This window comes from Rattus rattus, chromosome 4 (genome assembly GCF_011064425.1).
Source record: "Rattus rattus isolate New Zealand chromosome 4, Rrattus_CSIRO_v1, whole genome shotgun sequence".
NCBI lineage: Eukaryota > Metazoa > Chordata > Mammalia > Rodentia > Muridae > Rattus > Rattus rattus.
Genome location: NC_046157.1, coordinates 120229593 through 120244747, shown reverse-complemented (window position 1 = coordinate 120244747; position 15155 = coordinate 120229593). Strand labels below are relative to the sequence as shown.

Here is a 15155-nt window from a genome sequence, read left to right as displayed (position 1 = left end):
TGGCAACAAAACAAAGAGAAGAAAAGCACACAAACATAACACATCCACGTATGAATATAACAGGAAGCAATAATCACTATTCCTTAATATCTCTCAACATCAATGGCCTCAACTCCCCAATAAAAAGACATAGATTAACAAACTGGATACGCAACGAGGACCCTGCATTCTGCTGCCTACAGGAAACACACCTCAGAGACAAAGACAGACACTACCTCAGAGTGAAAGGCTGGAAAACAACTTTCCAGGCAAATGATCGGAAGAAGCAAGCTGGAGTAGCCATTCTAATATCAAATAAAGTCAATTTTCAACTAAAAGTCATCAAAAAAGATAAGGAAGGACACTTTATATTTATCAAAGGAAAAATCCACCAAGATGAACTCTCAATCCTAAATATCTATGCCCCAAATACAAGGGCACCTACATACGTAAAAGAAACCTTACTAAAGCTCAAAACACACATTGCACCTCACACAATAATAGTAGGAGACTTCAACACCCCACTCTCATCAATGGACAGATAATGGAAACAGAAATTAAACAGAGACGTAGACAGACTAAGAGAAGTCATGAGCCAAATGGACTTAACGGATATTTATAGAACGTTCTACCCTAATGCAAAAGGATATACCTTCTTCTCAGCTCCTCATGGTACTTTCTCCAAAATTGACCATATAATTGGTCAAAAAACGGGCCTCAACAGGTACAGAAAGATAGAAATAATCCCATGCGTGCTATCGGACCACCACGGCCTAAAGCTGGTCTTCAATAACAATAAGGAAGAATGCCCACATATACGTGGAAATTGAACAATGCTCTACTCAATGATAACCTGGTCAAGGAAGAAATAAAGAAAGAAATTAAAAACTTTTTAGAATTTAATGAAAATGAAGGTACAACATACCCAAACTTATGGGACACGATGAAAGCTGTGCTAAGAGGAAAACTCATAGCGCTGAGTGCCTGCAGAAAGAAACAGGAAAGAGCATATGTCAGCAGCTTGACAGCACACCTAAAAGCTCTAGAACAAAAAGAAGCAAATACACCCAGGAGGAGTAGAAGGCAGGAAATAATCAAACTCAGAGCCGAAATCAACCAAGTAGAAACAAAAAGGACCATAGAAAGAATCAACAGAACCAAAAGTTGGTTCTTTGAGAAAATCAACAAGATAGATAAACCCTTAGCCAGACTAACGAGAGGACACAGAGAGTGTGTCCAAATTAACAAAATCAGAAATGAAAAGGGAGACATAACTACAAATTCAGAGGAAATTCAAAATATCATCAGATCTTACTATAAAAGCCTATACTCAACAAAACTTGAAAATCTGCAGGAAATGGACAATTTCCTAGACAGATACCAGGTTCCGAAGTTAAATCAGGAACAGATAAACCAGTTAAACAACCCCATAACTCCTAAGGAAATAGAAGCAGTCATTAAAGGTCTCCCAACCAAAAAGAGCCCAGGTCCAGACGGGTTTAGTGCAGAATTCTATCAGACCTTCATAGAAGACCTCATACCAATATTATCCAAACTATTCCACAAAAATTGAAACAGATGGAGCACTACCAACTCCTTCTATGAAGCCACACCATTTTTATACCTAAACCACACAAAGACCCAACAAAGAAAGAGAACTTCAGACCAATTTCCCTTATGAACATCGGACGCAAAAATACTCAACAAAATTTCTGGCAAACCTAATCCAAGAGCACATCAAAACAATCATCCACCATGATCAAGTAGGCTTCATCCCAGGCATGGTGGGATGGTTTAATATACGGAAAACCATCAACGTGATCCATTATATAAACAAACTGAAAGAACAAAACCACATGATCATTTCATTAGATGCTGAGAAAGCATTTGACAAAATTCAACACCCCTTCATGATAAAAGTCCTGGAAAGAATAGGAATCCAAGGCCCATACCTAAACATAGTAAAAGCCATATACAGCAAACCAGTGGCTAACATTAAACTAAATGGAGAGAAACTTGAAGCAATCCCACTAAAATCAGGGACTAGACAAGGCTGCCCACTCTCTCCCTACTTATTCAATATAGTTCTTGAAGTTCTAGCCAGAGCAATCAGACAACAAAAGGAGGTCAAGGGATACAGATCGAAAAGAAGAAGTCAAAATATCACTATTTGCAGATGATATGATAGTATATTTAAGTGATCCCAAAAGTTCCACTAGAGAACTACTAAAGCTGATAAACAACTTCAGCAAAGTGGCTGGGTATAAAATTAACTCAAATAAATCAGTAGCCTTCCTCTACACAAAAGAGAAACAAAGCCGAGAAAGAAATTAGGAAACCCACACCCTTCATAATAGACCCAAATAATATAAAGTACCGTGTGACTTTAACCAAGCAAGTAAAAGATTTGTACAACAAGAACTTCAAGACTCTGAAGAAAGAAATTGAAGAAGACCTCAGAAGATGGAAAGATCTCCCATGCTCATGGATTGGCAGGATTAATATAGTAAAATGGCCATTCTGCCAAAAAAGCGATCTACAGATTCAATGCAATCCCCCATCAAAAATACCAATCCAATTCTTCAAAGAGTTAGACAGAACAATTTGCAAATTCATCTGAATAAAAAAACCCAGGATAGCTAAACTATGCTCAACAATAAAAGGACTTGGGGGAATCGCTATCCCTGAACTCAAGCAGTATTACAGAGCAATTGTGATAAAACTGCATGGTATTGGTACAGAGACAGACAGATAGACCAATGGAATAGAATTGAAGACCCAGAAATGAACCCACACACCTATGGTCACTTGATTTTTGACAAAGGAGCCAAATCCATCCAATGGAAAAAGATAGCATTTTCAGCAAAATGGTGCTGGTTCAACTGGAGGTCAACATGTAGAAGAATGCAGATCGATCCATGCTTATCACCCCTGTACAAAGCTTAAGTCCAAGTGGATCAAGGACCTCCACATCAAACCAGACACACTCAAACTAATAGAAGAAAAACTAGGGAAGCATCTGGAACACATGGGCACTGGAAAAAATTTCCTGAACAAAACACCAATGGCTTATGCTTTAAGATCAAGAATCCACAAATGGGATCTCATAAACTACAAAGCTTCTGTAAGGCAAAGGACACTGTGGTCAGGACAAACGGCAACCAACAGATTGGGAAAAGATCTTTACCAATCCTACAACAGATAGAGGCCTTATATCCAAAATATACAAAGAACTCAAAAAGTTAGACCAAGAGGGAGACAAATAACCCTATTAAAAAATGGGGTTCAGAGCTAAACAAAGAATTCACAGCTGAGGAATGCCGAATGGCTGAGAAACACCCTAAAGAAATGTTCAACATCTTTTAGTCATCAGGGAAATGCAAATCAAAACAACCCTGAGATTTCACCTCACACCAGTGAGAATGGCTAAGATCAAAAAACTCAGGTGACAGCAAATGCTGGCGAGGATGCGGAGAAAGAGGAACACCTCCATTGTTGGTGGGTTGCAGACTGGTACAACCATTCTGGAAATCAGTCTGGAGGTTTCTCAGAAAATTGGACATTGAACTGCCTGAGGATCCAGCTATACCTCTCTTGGGCATATACCCAAAAGATGCCCCAACATATAAAAAAGACACGTGCTCCACTATGTTCATCGCAGCCTTATTTATAATAGCCAGAAGCTGGAAAGAACCCAGATGCCCTTCAACAGAGGAATGGATACAGAAAATGTGGTACATCTACACAATGGAATATTACTCAGCTATCAAAAACAACGACTTTATGAAATTGAGGCAAATGGTTGAACTGAAAATATCATTCTGAGGAGCTAACCCAATCACAGAAAGACATACATGGTATGCACTCACTGATAAGTGGCTATTAGCCCAAATGCTTGAATTACCCTAGTGGCCTAGAACAAATGAAACTCAAGACGGATGATCAAATGTGAAGGCTTCACCCTTCTTTAAAAGGAACAAGAATACCCTTGGCAGGGAAGAGAGAGGCAAAGATTAAAACAGAGACTGAAGGAACACCCATTCAGAGCCCCCACATGTGGCCCATACACATAGAGCCACCCAATTAGACAAGATGGATGAAGCAAAGAAGTGCAGACCGACAGGAGCCGGATGTAGATCAACCTGAGAGACACAGCCAGAATACAGCAAATACAGAGGCTAATGCCAGCAGCAAACCACTGAACTGAGAACGGGACCCCGTTGAAGGAATCAGAGAATGAACTGGAAGAGCTTGAAGGGGCTTGAGACTCCATATGTACAACAATGCCAAGCAACCAGAGCTTCCAGGACTAAGCCACTACCTAAAGACTATACATGGACTGACCCTGACTCTGACCTCATAGGTAGCAATGAATATCCTAGTAAGAGCACCAGTGGAAGGAGAAGCCCTGGGTCCCATAAGACTGAACCCCAGTGAACTAGAGACTGTCGGGGAGGGCGGCAATGGGGGAGGGTGGGGAAGGGGAACACCCATAAGGAAGGGGGGAGGAAGGGGATGTTTGCCAAATGTACATAAGAAATACTCAAGTTAATAAAAAAAAATACAAAAAAAAAAAAAAAGATCCTAAACATATAAGAACTTTCCAAAATTTAACAGAAACTGGAAACCTACTTTAAGTGGAATATACAGTTGCACTGACGTCACCAGAGAAACAGGATGAAGTCAGTACGTAAGCAAAGACACTTGAACTCATTTGTCATTAAGAAATAAAAGATAGCATCAGAAATACAAGTACATGTAATTTAATTTTTTTATATTTTTAAGATTGACCATCTTGGTGTTGGTGAGGATATGAAGTGACTGAAACTCTTGTAGGGACATAAAATAAAAAATAATTCTGGAAAACAGTCAAGCCACTTTTTGAAAAATTAAATATATACCATACTACTTGATATTTCCATATCTAGGCATTAATGCAAGGGAAATGAAAGCTTAGGCCCACAATTGTATATAACTGCTTACGGTAAAATTTTTTTAAATAAATGAAAACCTGCAAAAAAACCAAAAAAAAAAAAAAACAATGACTTCATGAAATTTGCAGGCAAATGGATGAAACTAGAAAATATCATCCTGAATGAAGTAACCCAGTCACAAAAGAAGACACATGGTATGTTATTACTGATAAGTGGATTTTAGTCCAACAGATTGGAACCTGCAGGATACAAACCCACAAACCATATGGAGCTTAAGAAGAAGGAAGACCAGCATGTCGATGCTTCAATCCTACATTGAAGGGAGAGAGAAATAATCACAGGATGTAGAGGAAGGAAGGGGCCTGGGAGGCAGAGAGGAGGGGAAGGAAAAGGAGGAGGCAGGATTACAAATGGGAAAGGACAGGAGAGAAGTACAGAGGGTCAGGAAATTGAATAGAAATATGTAGCAGTGGGGGATGGGGAACTGGCAATAGCCACTAGAAAGTCCCAACTGAGATGACTTTAGTCAAAATAATCAACAAAGGAGAGCCAGAACCTGTAGAGACCACCTCCAATAGATAGCCTCAGTTCCAGTTGAAGGATGGGCCCCCAACCCATCTCAAAATTTTTAACCCAGAATTATTCCAGCCCAAAGAAAAGACAGGGACAAAAAATGGAACCGAAACTGAAAGGAAAGGCCATCCAGAGACTGTCCCACCTAGGGATCCATCCCATCTGCAGACACCAAACCCTGACACTACTGCTGAGACCAAGAAGTGCTTGCTGAAAGGAGCCTGGTATGGCTGTTCCCTGACAGGTTCTGCCAGGTTCCCTGACTAATACAGATATTTACAGTCAATCATCGGACTTAGCTTGGGGACCCCAATGGAAGTGCTAGGGGAAGAACAATATCAACTAACCGGACCACGTAGAACTCCTAAACCACCAACCAAAGGGTATGGAGGACTCCATGGCTCCAGATACATATGTAAAAGAGGATGGCCTTATCTGGGAACAATGGGAAGGGAGGACCTTGGTCCTGTAAAGGCTCCATGCCCCAACATAGGGGAATGCTAGAGTGGTAAGGCAGGAGTGGGTGAGTGAGTGGAGAAGCGCCTTCATAGAGAGAGCAAAGGGGAAGGGGGAGAAAGGGAATGGGATGGAGGGGGAGGGGTTGTGGAGGGGAATCTGGGAAGGAGGATATCATTTGAAATGTAAATGAATAAAATGATTATTAAAAACAATTTAGCAGCACTGCTATCAGGCCTAGCTTGCTGCTTTGTTTGCCTGTTTATTAATTCTTTCAATGCCTGCAGTAAGGGCTATGAATCAACCTTCAGTGGTTCAAGGATCCGTCCTCACAATGGTAGACTTCGACTATTAAGAGATTTGGCTCATATACTCACAAACCTGCCAACACCTCTGTGATGTATATATGTCAAGGGTAGTTTTGTGTTATTTACGGAAATGGAATCATTTCATCTTCTTTTAAATTGTTAACTTGGCTGCTGTTTTCATGGATGGCATAAATGTCCTGGTGTCCTACCACATGGGAAATTATTTTTCATATAATATTCTTTTCCAGAAGAATGATGATGTACTTACACTTATTGGCTAACTCCTGTTCTTCTTTCCTATAACATGCATGTACTATGTTTTATTACCAAACCTACGTAAGGAATGGAAGAAGAATCTTGGCTCAAAGGCCCAGAAAATAGTTTCAACAAAATAATAGAAAAATAGCTAACCTAAAAAAGGAAATGCCTAAAAAGGAACAAAAAGCATACAGAACACCCAATAAATTGGAACAAAAACTTAAGTTCCCTTGCCACATAATAAGCAAAATACTCAAAATACAGAACAAAATAAGAATATTAAAAGTGGAAAATAAGTGGAAAAGACTAAGTAACAGATAAAGATAGACCTATCACAATTACCTAACTTCTTATTGGAGACTCTAAAAGCTAGAAGAGCCTGAACATTATGTGCTACAGATGCTAAGAGACCATATATGACAGCTCAGACTGCTTAGACAACTCATACCCTACAAAAGTTTCAATGAAAATTACATGGCAAAAATAAGATATTCCATAAAGTAAAAATTAAACAGTATCCAGCCCTAATGAAAGTGCTAGAAGGAAAACTTCCAACTTAAGGAGCTTAAGTTTTCAACTTCAAATGTTATTTTCAACTCGGATGTTGAAAACAACATCCAAGGCACTCTTTTAAATGGAAGATGAAATGATTCCATTTGCATAAAGAAAACAAAACTACCCTTGACATAACTACAACACAGAGGTGTTGGCAGGTCTGTGAGTTTATGAGCCAAATCTCTTAATAGTTGAAGTTGGGGCTGGAGAGATGGCTCCGCAGTTAAGAGCACTGACTGCTCTTCCAAAGGTCCTGAGTTCAATTCTCAGCAACCACATGGTGGCTTACAACCATCTGTAACAAGATCCAATGCCCTCTTCTGGTGTGTTTGAAGACAGCAACAGTATACTCACATATATAAAATAAATAAATCTTTTAAAAAAAATTAGTTAAAGTTGAAGGAGGAATGTTTTCACAGGTATAAAAATTATCAGAGAATAAATAATCTCAAAACAGAAAAATCAAAATGTTAGTACGTACACACACACAAACACATACACAAACTCGTATATAAATCACCACCACCAGCATTACCACCAGCAAAATAATAAAAATTAACAATCATTTGTTATTGATATCTTTCAATAGATCAATGGTCTGATTTGCCCAGTAAAAAGTCAGAGTAACAGACTGAATGTGAAAGCATCATCCATCTTTTCGCTACATCCAAGAAACATACCTCAACATCAATGATAGACATTACTTCATAGTATAAGGTTAGAAAAAGATATTCCAAGTAAGCAGACCTATGAAGAAAGCTGGTATAGTCATTTTAATATCTTAGAAAATAAGACTTCAAACCAAAAATAATCAAAAGAAAGGGAAGAACAGTAAATACTCATCAAAGAAAACAAAATCAACCAAGATGACATTTCAATTCTTAAATCGATGCCCCAAACAGGGGCATTCAAGTTTGTAAAAGAAGCACTCCTACACCTTACATCATGTACTAAACTAATACACTTACAGTGGGAGACTTCAATATCCCATTCTCATCAATGGGGAAGTCTTTGTCTTTGTTAGAATTTCTATTGTAATGGAGAGACGCCCTGGCCACGGCAACTCTTATAAAGGAAACTGTTTAACAGAGGCTAGCTTACAATTCACGTTTAGTGCACTGTCCTCATGGCAGGAAACATGGTGGCATGCAGACAGACATGGTGCTGAAGAAAGAGCCAAGAGTTTTACAGCTACATCATCAGGCAGCAGGAACAGAATGACACTGGGTCTGGCTTGAGTTTCTAAAACCTCAAAGCCTGCCCCCAGCGGCATACTTCCTCCGACAAGACCACATCTACTCAGACAAGACCACACCTCCTAACATTGCCACCCTCAGTCTTCCTGACAAAAACTATAACAGAGGGATGCTGGTGCTAACAGAAACTTAACTAACACAAAAGAATATCTGTTGCAAAATATTAGATCACACTGTGAAACAGATTGTTTTGTTTGCTAGAAAAACCTGTTTCTAATGGTGTGGCTGAACCTTTGCACCTTTAATCTCTCTGGCTGGTACACAGACACACTCTTAGTACACACCTTTACACCCAAGCAATGACAGTAAAGTTAGTTTGTAAAAGGAAGCATCCATGTTTGAAACTGATGTCTACTTGAGTGGCAGAAAGGTCATGAATTAGACAGAAAAAACGACAGAATAGGAAATACACAAATCTGCTCAGTTCTCATGAGAACACAGAGGAAGGAGAGGTGACTTAAGAGAGAACAGCACAGAGAGAAGGAGGGAGCAGTTTTACAAAGACAGGCTGTAGACCGAGAACAAACGAGACACAGGTAAATCAGAACCAGCCAGCGTGTGAGAAGGAGCCAGAAGGTTAGAGCAGATTGGCACAGTTAGTGTGAGGTCAAGCAGGGCAGTTCAGTCAGAAGCTGAGAGAAGCCAGTGTGAACCAGAACAGCTAAGTTGAACCAGTCTGTCAAAACTAAGAAAAAAACTAGGAAGGGTGAACTTATTCAGCAGTAAGTCTAAGAGACTGAAAAGTCCTAGGCCTAGATTAGATTGTATGGAGGCCAAAAGCTTCCATAACTAGGCCTAGATTAGCAGAACACAAATTATATATAAACATATGCATACAGTTACCTTCACTACTTGAAGTATGGTCTATGAAGTCATTTCAAATACTAAATTTGCAAATACATATGTTTCATACACAAACATATGAATATATGTACAAATTTGTTTATGGGTGTGCGTGTGTGTGCATACTTGTATTGTGCATTCTTTCATTATGGAATGAAGCTCAGAATGTCATGTGACTTGCCTGAGAGTACCCACAGTAGGGCAGCAGAATGGGGATTCCTGCTCAAGACTCCACTACCCTACCAATGGCTCTTTGGTTGTCTCTGTGGGTACATTGAAACCAGTAGAGAATATAAAATAAATGGGGCAAAATATTGACCTCTAAGGTTAGGTGTGAATCAGTCAGTATTACTTTTAATTTTCCTAGTTTTAATTTTCATAGTAAAAAGTGAACAAAAGCTAAAGGAAATTCATCTTTCTTTTCTCCAAGCATGGTACCCCCTTCCTTTAACAATACCAAGGACAGAGGCTGACAATATGGCTCAGCACTTAAAAAATGTTTGCTGCTCTTGCAGAGGCCCTGTGTTTGGTTACCAGTGCCCACAGCACAGTTCACAATCATGTGTTAATTCCAGTTCCAGATCTGATGCCCTCTTCTGGCGTCCATGGGCACTACATGCACAGACATACATGGCACATAAAATACATGTAAAATAAAATAAAATCTTAAAATTCCAAGGATAGCCCAGAAGCAGGGCATCCCCACCCTGGATCTGAGTCCCTAGAAAGCACATTTATTCTTTCTTCCTGGTTCCTGGGCTGTAAAGCAAAACAGGGCTACACTATAGAGTCTTCCAGTCCTTATAGACAAGAAGTTCTCATTCCATCCCTTGAAGGAACACCTACCATCAGACTCGCTTTCTTCAGACTCCATCTCCACTGGTCCCATGGACTCTGGGGCTGAAATCAGCTCCCTGGCAGCAGCCTCAGGCATCTCCCATAGCTGGATAGTTTTCTGGAAATCTCCATGTTCTTCAGCATTAGAAGACGACACGTTTTCTACGTTACCTACTGCCTCTGAAGGAACATGAACTGTGCTACCTGCTTTGGAAGCAGGATTTTGTCCACCTTCTGTTTCATCATCACTTGAAAGATGAGAGGAATTACGCTTGTTCTTGGGTGGGTAGAGTCCATTTTGTAGCTCGGGCTCTTCAGGGTCTATGCTCGTCCTCTGAGGAGAATGTGTTCTTATTGAAGGTGCCAGGGTGAGTTCCCTTTCACTGAGGACCCCCGAGGCATAACTGCATGGAGTTTCTATGAATGCTGAGGGAAGGGGAACTGGCCTACCGGCGACCTCACACTCACTCCTTATCTGAGATGCTTCACTCACCACATGAGCAGGAGATACTGTTTCTTTGGGGACTTCACATGGATGACAAGCAGTACTAGATGCATGAGTTGAGGCTGTCTGCTCTCTGTCATTGCTGGCACTGGCCACACACTCCTCTACCTCAGTCACACTGGGTAAAAGAGACGCTGTGTCAAGTGGCACGCCTCCACCTTTTACTACAGCTTCATCAGCACGCTCCTGCTTCAGACCATTTCCAAGCAGCATTTCCACGGCCGGATTATCGCTGCTGGCACACACTCTCTCCTCTTCATCATCATCCAGAGCTCTCTGAATAGCTGCACAGGTCTGTGGTGAAATGGAGCCTGCATCTGCAGTGGCCCACGCACTTCTCTCCTTAGACTGCCCTCCCTCTCCACTCTCCGCCTCCTCTTCTGAGCTACCTCCCAGCATGGCTACTTGAATAGCGTGTAAAGTTCTTGGAGAAGGAGGTGTGGCCTCTGGCTCGCTCTCTGGCTTCACTTTCTCGTAAGGTGATGACTTCAGGTTAAAAGACACACTGTGTTCTTTGCTGGAAGAAGGAAGAGATTCTAAATCCACATCCACAACTTTCTTTCCTTGAATTCCTAAGAGAAAGCAAAACATTTCTCAGTGTGCAATTCACAGTGTGACAGTGTATTTCTGGGAAGATGAGCAGGAGAATCCTGGATCATAAACACAGTGATACATTTTTATTAAAATCTGCTCACTAATTCTAAAGTGCTTAGCTCTGTAGTGGCTAAGTACAACCGTTATTACCTAAACAAGATTCCACCGGCTTTATCATGGTTGTCTTTCCCAGAACTTAGAGTCACAAAGTCCTCTCGATTATTAATTTAAAACTTTATTTTGCCACACCACATAGGCAAAAGGAAGGCAAAATACTTTCATCTATTTCATAAAACATAATTCCATCTTAGATTTTTTTTTTAATTTGTTTTTGTAGAAAACAAGAAGCCAAATCCTGGTGTTATTTCTCACATGTGCATTTAAATTTATAAAATGATCTTTCTCATTTTATAAATCATTTTAATGACTAGTGAATTTCAAAAATGCTATTGAACCTAAGATCTTTATCAAAAATATCTTAAATGAAAAAAATTTCCAAAAACCCTTCCCAAAGAAAAGCAGCAATTAAGAAAACAGAAATATATTTATTTGATAAAGTTGCTAAAACTACTAATGTTGTGGAGTTATGAGGTAGTCTGAGATGGCCTTATGATTCAAAACTGGCCTTACAGATTATAACTTTTTAAATTTTTATTATTTTATCTGGTTACTTATTTATTTGTGTGTGTGTGTGTGTGTGTGTGTCTGTGTGTGTGTGTGTGTGTGTGTGTGAGAGAGAGAGAGAGAGAGAGAGAGAGAGAGAGAGAGAGAGAGAGAGAGACTGTCATGTGTTTGTGGATGCCTAGGGAAGCCAGAAGAGGATGTGGAATCCCCTACGGTTAGTTACAGGCACTTTTAAGCCACTTGTCTGGGTGACCTCAAAGTCAGGTCCTCTGAAAAAGTCAGATGAGATCTTAACTTGTGAGCTATCTCTGAAGCTCCTTGATGTATATTTTTAATGTTAACATCCTATTTCAAAATAGATATTACATTTGAACCCATCACAAAGAAAAGGTAAAAAGTCTGAGAAAACGTTTGAGATGTTTTAGTGTCAATGGGAGCAAAACTCTCTCTTACGTAATTAACATGTATGATAAACTGATAAAGAGAAGCCTCCAGACACTTTACAAATAAGCTCTGATACAGCTTACAGAACAAACCTATATCAGGGTTCTCAACCCACCTGGTATGAAAGTAAAGAGTCACAGAGGTTAGGCCACTTGCTCAAGAATGAATCAGCAGAAGTGGAAATCGAGCCCATGCTAAATTCTGATTTCAACTTCAGTTTTCTCTATCATACCCACAACAAATTGTATTACTTCATTTCCTCTCATTTTTGAAAAGTAGTGTTTCTCCATATGATAAGAAAAGGAGGAATACCAGGGGCAGAAAGGTTTAACTAAGAAAGGAATTTGAGGAACAGAAGAAAGGTAAAGGTTGTAGATGGGAAGGGTCAACCAAAACCAAAGATACACGTAAAAACCACATGGAAATGCACCACAGTATAAAACAAAAAACACAATTGAAAAAAAAAAAAAAAACCAGTTTGAAGTACCCAGAATGAGCTGACAATGTTGTTGCCAGAAGCCATAGGGTCTTGAACAAAAATCCCAGCTCCAACTGTAAGACATTCCCCATGATTCTCAAGAGAGCCCCAAGAAGTTCCCAAAATAATAGAGCCCTTGCTGTTGCTTTTCGTTTTCCTCCAGAACTAGACATTAAAGTCCTATTGCAAATGACACTATACCCCCTAGACACAGGACACAGGAAAACGAAGCTGAAGTGAGGTGTAAGCCTCCTCTCCGCACAGTACTGAAAGGTACTAGGCAGGCTGCTTCCCAGTGAACCCTGTGTGCTACAATTCTGACCTAACAAACAAGATGTGCACATTTGTGCAACAGTGCAAGAATACTCTGGGGTCAGTCAACATGCTGCTCTGGGGTCAGTCAACATGCTGCTCTGGGGTCAGTCAACATGCTGCTCAACTGGATTTGAGACCCACCCCAGAGGAGGGAAGACATGTCTAAGACTGAAAACTCGGTAAAAACTCATAGCTAGAGAGAGGTCATAGGCTCTAAAGAAGAATATACTGCTGGTATTTTTCTAACTTGACAACTGCTTCCCAAACACCCACATTTGTACCTAAAAACTAGTGTTGCTGCTAGCCTGAGCCAGAGAAGCTCTTCCCTGAAAAGGGTGACAGTCAATGCGGAGTTCTGGAACAAGCAACTACTAAGTGCTTAGCCTTAAATGACACACACACACACACACACACACACACACACACACACACACCCCCCAATACACGCATATATAACCATACATGCCCACACCAACTAACACATACCCACACCCACACCCACACTCACACCCCCCTACACACACATACACAGATACATACAGACACACACACCAATGCATGCCCAGGGAACATCTCAAAAGTCGGGGTGAGGTAGAAAGAATGAGGGAGCCTGAAGATGGAAAGAAACCCTACAAAGTGCTGTTCTGAATATGGGAGAACCATCAGAATTAGAAGCACACAGTAGTTGTTGTTACCTGAATAAGACATAAGCCGGGAGAGCACAGTTCTACTGATAGAAGCTCGCATATGCTCTCTCTCTGCTTTGACTGGCACAGAACGCTGTAGGCCATCATTGCAGGGAAGGCATAACAACAGGAGCGCACTGCGTACCTATCATGATTCTTAGCTGTCAAATCAATGATGGCACCTGGTACCTTTTATCAAGATGTAGTGTGAGGTGTCTTCAGCGACCACTCTCCTCGACTCCACTTCCTTCAGAAAGCCTCCCTCGTCTTCATATTGCCTCTGGATTTGTCCTGAATGTTCCTGGTTCATTTCCTTCTGGACATTTTCTATGTGCTGGTTTAGGTAGTTTTTCTTAAGCAAGCCTTTCAGCTGATACTGTGAAAAGTCATTAGACTCCTAAGGACGAAATAAAAAACAAATATTGCTTAGCACTAACACAGATAAGAACATCACTGTCCAGTTTAGTCCCAGAAGGTATAATTTCGTAGTGTGAGAAGAAAACTTGAAAATTAAGGTGGTCCCACGCTCAACTTCATTTTTTTTTATTTCTTGTTGTATTGTTGTTTTTGAGATAGTCTTCCAATATGTAGTCCCAGTTGCCTGGAACTCACTATATAGAACATGCTTGCCTTGAAATTGTACAAATCCTCCTGCCTTTGCCTCCAAAGTACTGTGACTAGCATACATGGCATTATAACAGACTTTTAAAGAAAGAATTAAGTAAAAGAAATTACGAAATATCTTTTTATTATTAATCATTTATTCAATTTATTCAAATTTTATGAACCCAAGAACCGTATGTTTCTGGGCATTTACTATGTAAAACACTGAGTTACCGGCTGAGAGTGTAGCCATAAGCATGTTCTGTGCTGAGCACTAGAATACTATGTTACAGGGTGCTGAGGACACAGAAGAAAAGGCCTGGTCTTTCTTGGACGCAGAGTGCAGAAAACTTCTTTGACTGCTTATGGACTGAAGTAATTGCTTAAACAAACAATGTCTCACGTGACCTGAGATACACAGATGCTGTGCCCTTGCAACTGGGATAAATTAGAGACTTAGACTCTAAGTAGCATTGGTGTGCTACTGTGCACTGCTGGGTGTTTTACCTCTGGCATTGCTTCAAACAATGTCCGTCTTCGCTTGGTAAACTCTTTCATGTCAGTCAAGATCTCATGCTTTACCTCAGGAGGCAGGCTGCTGAAATCCTCAGACTCGATATCTATGGCATGAGGATTATGAAAGAATTCTTCCTATACGGAGTAAAATGTTAACATCATTAAATTCATATTTACCCGTTTCGGTCTAATCACTGCTACAAATGTTCATTGTGTTTATACGATAGACACAGCTCTAAGTAATCTATACACAAAAGTATATGTTCCGCAATAGACATCACAATGAAGACGCAGATGAGCGATAAATCCCTTGGTTTGTTCATTCACACCAAAACAAACCACTTGCCTGGCACTTAATCACCACCTAGACCCTTGCCTAGGACTTGGGGTA

General features: G+C 40.3%; 1 protein-coding gene across 1 annotated transcript in view; it reads right to left on the bottom strand.

Moving 5' to 3' along the window:
- Ercc5 (ERCC excision repair 5, endonuclease) overlaps positions 1–15155 on the bottom strand; it is a 53226-nt gene that overhangs the window by 26803 nt on the left and 11268 nt on the right. Inside the window, exons 6-8 of the mRNA XM_032901044.1 lie at positions 14756–14899; positions 13835–14042; positions 10009–11076 (exon numbers count right to left, since the gene is read on the bottom strand). Coding sequence (XP_032756935.1) covers positions 10009–11076; positions 13835–14042; positions 14756–14899 — 1420 coding nt within the window. The remainder of the gene's footprint in view (positions 1–10008; positions 11077–13834; positions 14043–14755; positions 14900–15155) is intronic.